Raw genomic sequence first — 5,165 nt, forward strand, 5'->3', positions numbered from 1 at the left:
CGAGATCGAAGCTTACAGAGAACATACATACATTTTTTAGCTCACATAAAGACAGTTGGAAAAGTTAAAGATAATAAGCTATTCAGATCCAGATGCCAATATAGTATACTCGGTTGATGAGCTATATCAGGAAGAGTACTAAACGAACACCCATAGCTCTTTTCACCATGACAATTAAGTTTATAGAGCAATATGAGGTATCTAGTTAAGGATACGACTGTGAAATTTGGTCGCTTGGCTGCGAATTTTGGATGGAATTGAAAAACCACTTCATTTATTTTGTGACAATAAGTTAACAGTCATGTATTCCAATAACAACATGAATTCAGATATGTAATGCAACAGATGAAAGCTTAGCGCATATATTCCACAAATATCCGTACTCTATGACTATTTGGTCCGCGCTACTATGCTGGAAAGGTGTGCAAAGGAAAGTGATGGAGTAGCAGGAGTTAGAGTGAGCAGTGAAGCTAGCAAATGGCAAAAAGGGTCAAGCTCAGATATGCAAAAAAAAATGGCCCCGGGTCCTTCCTTTCTATTCCTTGGTAAGCGGACCGTGGGAGCATGGGGGGCGATATGTGCTTTTGACTGATAGAAAGTATCTTGTAGTTAATATGTTTTATACAAAAAGGAACCCATGCAACGCTAGGAAATCCTTTTAGAGAGCTAACAATATGAATTTGGTAAAGTCAATGCACATTAATATAAAGTTTCTGGTTATTAAAGGAGTTCAGAGTGATTAGGAGTCTATAGAACATACTGGTACAAACTCCATGGTTGTGGATCCATTTATTAAGGGACTACCACCCAAGGTCTTTCATGGGCATACTGCTTATATGGGTGTCATGTCACTTGAGAATATCCAGTTTTAGTGGGAGTTTGTAACATCTTAAATGTTCTTTATATATACACAGTTGTGGATTTCAGTTTAACATTCAGATTATGGTTTCAGTTTGAGCATACTGGAGGACTTGAGGTTATTTCTGCAGAACTAAAGTATTCAGTTTATTTTTTACCCTGACTTATTTTTCAGTTGTACTAGTTGAAAATAGACATGCTTAGTCTCATGGATTCAGGAACGCTTCCGCATCTAGTTTTTGTTCTTGATGATTGATATGGTAATTCTAGGGATAAGATGATGGTGTTTATCCTTGGACTATTTTGGTTCTAACATCATCTTGTCTATAATGGCGTCTATAGACGCGGAGATAATCTGTACAGTGGCCAGTGCTGCCATCTTGATAACTTAAGTGTATTTTGTTTGACCAATTTTTCACGGAAAATACCAAAGCTTTGAAAAGATCACAATGAACGCTACGCCAGACAGCCCATACATAGTAAAAGATCATGTCTGTATAATAACCTGCAGTTGGCTACTTAAACGGCAGATCTTGTTATTTCCTTCAAGCCAACTTTTTTGTTGGCAAAGGCACAGAAGTAATTTATTCCATGAATGGTAATCAGGAACTATACCCTTTTCTACCATTTGCAAAAAGAACATAAATGCTTTGTGGAAATCTCCATTGCTGCAAAAAACATCAATGAATGGACTGTAGCTCCCGTAGTCCAGCAAACAGCCTCTACCTATGATGTCCTCCATCAACTTTGATGCCTTTCCAAGTCTACCCTGCCTGCAAAGCAGATTTATCAAAGCATTGAAAGTTGATGCAACAGGAAGATAACCATGCCCAATCATCTCATTCATCAGCTCAAGTGCTTCTCTTACACATCCTTTGCTGCAGAATCCACTAATTAAGTTTGCATAAATAAGAGCACTTGGCATAACACCTTCCCCAACCATCTGATCATAGACCCTCCTTGCTTCATCAATGCTTCCATTTTCACAAAAACCAAGTATTCTCATGCTCCTATCCACAGCTCGTGGATACGAATTTTCCATCTTCCTTAAAAATGCAAGTGCTTCTTCCAAACGGTTTTCCTTGTAAAGACCATACATAATACCATTATACGGACTAATATGAAATGCTGAAGCCCCTTTATCATCCTCCATTAATTCCAAGATCTTCAATCCATCTTCCACTCTCCCACTCGAACACAGTCCATGGATAAGAGTATCGTACGTGACAAAATTCCAATTTATCCCAACCCTTTTCATTTCATTGAACATGTCAAGTGCCAAATTCAACATCTTGGAGTCACAGAGACCAGATATCAAACCACTATATGTATCTGCATTTGGCAGGCACCCTTTCAACTCCATCTCCTTCAAAAGACGACAACCAACTTTCACATTCCCTAATCTACAAAACCCATTAATCAACGTGTTATAAGCCACAACATCAACAATTCCTCCTCTTTCCTCAACTCTTTGTAGTACCTCCACTGCCTCCGAAGCACGTCCGTTGTTACAAAGAAGTTCCACCACTTTAGTCACCATAATTACATCAGGAATATACCCTTTACTAAAGCTCTTTTCCAGCATCACCAAAGCCTGTACTAAGTTCCGCTCTCCACAATATGCAGATATCAAAATGTTAAAAGTCACATCACTTGGTTCAACCAATTCTCTCATCAAACTCCTGGCTCTCCCTACCTTCCCATTCTTGCAGAGTGCATGTATAAGTGTATTATAAATCACAGTATTTGGCGTAATGCCACGAGTTTTCATCACTTGAAGAAGCTTAAACCCATCACCAATCCTATTAGTCAAGCAAAGTCCTTTCATCAAAATCCCATAAGTATAATCATCACCCTGAATTCCACTTCCCATCATTTTCATCCTATAGAATTCTCTAGCAATGTCAATATCTTCCTTAACAAGAACATCAAGAATTGAATTATAAAGCTTTAGAGTTGGCTTCTTTTCAAACTTAAACACCAATTCAGGAACTTTAATGACTTGTTTAATCATTCGAGCGCGGCCAAGGCCACGTATAATAGTGATGAAGATATCCTCATCTGGGGTTGACCCAATTGAGCTAGGCATTTCATCGAGCATCTCCTGGGCAGTATCGAAACGACGAAAATTGCAAAGCTTGTGGATTAAAGCTCTGTAAGTAGACTGATTGTGAGTGAAATTGCGAAGCTCGGAGGCCCATCTAAAGGTTTGAAGAGCTTCAGTTGCAGATTTTTGTTCTAAAATTAAACGGGTGATGTTTTCTTGAGTTGGGACGGGACTGCTTAACACTGGTTCTGATTGAGTAGTGAGAAATGTTAGATGAATTCGGCTGCTGAAACAGACCGAGAGTTTATACGCTTTGTGCATGTGGCTATTCAATTCAGAAAGAAATTAAATAATTGAGATGATAAATAGTAAACGTAGACAGAGATGAAGAAAGAAGCAAATGGTAAGCAAATTTCGTTCAAGACATACATTCTTGCGGACCCACCTCAGAGGAACAAAGGAAGCAAAGAGAAAAATTGGCAGGTCATAATCAATGGTCTATTTTAAAGCGAAATCCAAATAGCACCCTTTCAACCCAAAAATAAAAATAAAAATAGCACCCTAAGAAAGAATGAAGAAACATTTGAGACTTTGAGTACATTTAAATTAACAAGACGCATTGGAAATGGGTTTTCGAGATAAACAACAAGAGAAGCTTTGGCCTAAATTACACATTTGCCAGATTTTAATATTTAATGCGGAATTAGGAATTTCTCAAACTGATGTAAATGTGACTTAGAACTCATTTTATTTTATTAAAATGTCCGAATTTGAATATATTTTATTGTAGGAAAAATAGTAGATAATATTGACCAAAAACAAGAAGGAAACAAGCTGTGTCGTGCCTGGCAAGTGATTTCGGCCTGACTGGGTACAAATCGTTAAGACCGGTCGCTCCCCAAGGTTCCACAGCAAACACGTGCACTCGTGGCTGGAAGTTTAGAATTTGCACAAAATAATTGCCCAGAAAAAGAGGAGAATGTCTTTTGTAGGTAAAATTGTTGGACAGTTACAGATGAAGAAATTAATCTGTAGTTGTTATAGAAATTAAAATGGAGTTGTTAAAAAAAGTAAATCATGACAGTTATAAAGAAAGAAGAAATAATTTTGCAAAACCATATTCGGAGTAGGCCTCACGTACATCACGCGCGCAAGGGTCGGCGACCCGTTTTGCCTTCATGACCAATTTCTCATGTGCGCGAGATCACTCCCTTTTACTAGCTCTTTACAAGCCAAACAAAGAGCATAGAGAAGAAAGAAACTTTCCACAACCGATGAGGGACATTTTGTCTTTCACAAAAAGACAAAGAAGTAAAGAAGAAAAGGGACCACAAAATTATTTTTAACTTTGCAATACCAAGTATAAATAATACCAACATTTATTACTAAGATGTTGTCTCGAATTATAAACACAAAATAATCCATACTATTTGTTTTCTCGGTATTTGAATTTATAATTTATTTTATTTAAAAGTTAATAAATATATAAGTTAAAATAATAATTAATTATTATATCAACAAAATATTACAAATATTTTAATTTAAATGATACTGTTAAAATTGTTGATGAAGTACTTTATCCTGACTCGATGAAAAAATTAGGATCACTTCTTCTACTCATCGAGAATAATCTGATCTAGTTCATAACCTATTTGAACTAAAGGCGTTCTAGAGGGATCTTCACGGATAGAAAATGATAGATTGATATTGCTATATTTTTCTATGAAAAATATGAATCGGGGTTTGAAGAAGGGATTAACTGTGTGCCACCCACATGATCCGAGTGATTACAATCACCAAAGCCCAAAGGTTGTGTATGAGTCTCCAAAGCTGCGGGTAAAGGTCGCAAAAAGTCAAAGGTACTAAGTTGGGCCCTCACGCCATACTCTGTCATCTCTATACTCGTCCTGCAGACTATTGGCTTTGATACCAGTTGTTGGGCTAAAACGGCTCAAAAATACTCTTAACATGGTATGATATAATCTGATTTGAACCAAGCCTGCATGTTTTTTTTTCAAACAGCCGAACACCATAAATAGTATTCAACTCTTTATAAGTAACATTTTTTTCCTTTTTTCTTTTCATGTGGGACTTTGTTCATACACATCCAACACGATAGAGGTTAGTGGCGGCGGTTGGTACGGTTGTTGGTGGTGGAAGTGTTGTTTGTGGTTGGCTGTGGTGGTTGTTGACGAGCGTAAAACACAACACAAATTTACTGCTCGCTAGTCAATGATATTATAGTTAAATCATCTTCTCC

General features: G+C 37.2%; 1 protein-coding gene across 1 annotated transcript; it reads right to left on the minus strand.

Annotated features, from left to right (window-relative positions):
- Positions 1-1,238: 1,238 nt before the first annotated feature.
- Positions 1,239-3,537, minus strand: LOC109242923 (pentatricopeptide repeat-containing protein At2g17525, mitochondrial). Its single transcript, XM_019409802.1, has one exon. The coding sequence runs from the start codon at positions 3,224-3,226 to the stop codon at positions 1,346-1,348; it is 1,881 nt and encodes a 626-aa protein (XP_019265347.1). The 5' UTR covers positions 3,227-3,537; the 3' UTR covers positions 1,239-1,345.
- Between the last annotated feature and the right edge of the window lie 1,628 nt (positions 3,538-5,165).

This window comes from Nicotiana attenuata, unplaced genomic scaffold, assembly GCF_001879085.1.
Source record: "Nicotiana attenuata strain UT unplaced genomic scaffold, NIATTr2, whole genome shotgun sequence".
Classification (NCBI taxonomy): Eukaryota; Viridiplantae; Streptophyta; class Magnoliopsida; order Solanales; family Solanaceae; genus Nicotiana; species Nicotiana attenuata.

Excerpts from the sequence above, each read along its gene's own strand:
- LOC109242923 (XM_019409802.1), bottom strand. The coding sequence starts at position 3,226 with ATGCACAAAGCGTATAAACTCTCGGTCTGTTTCAGCAGCCGAATTCAT.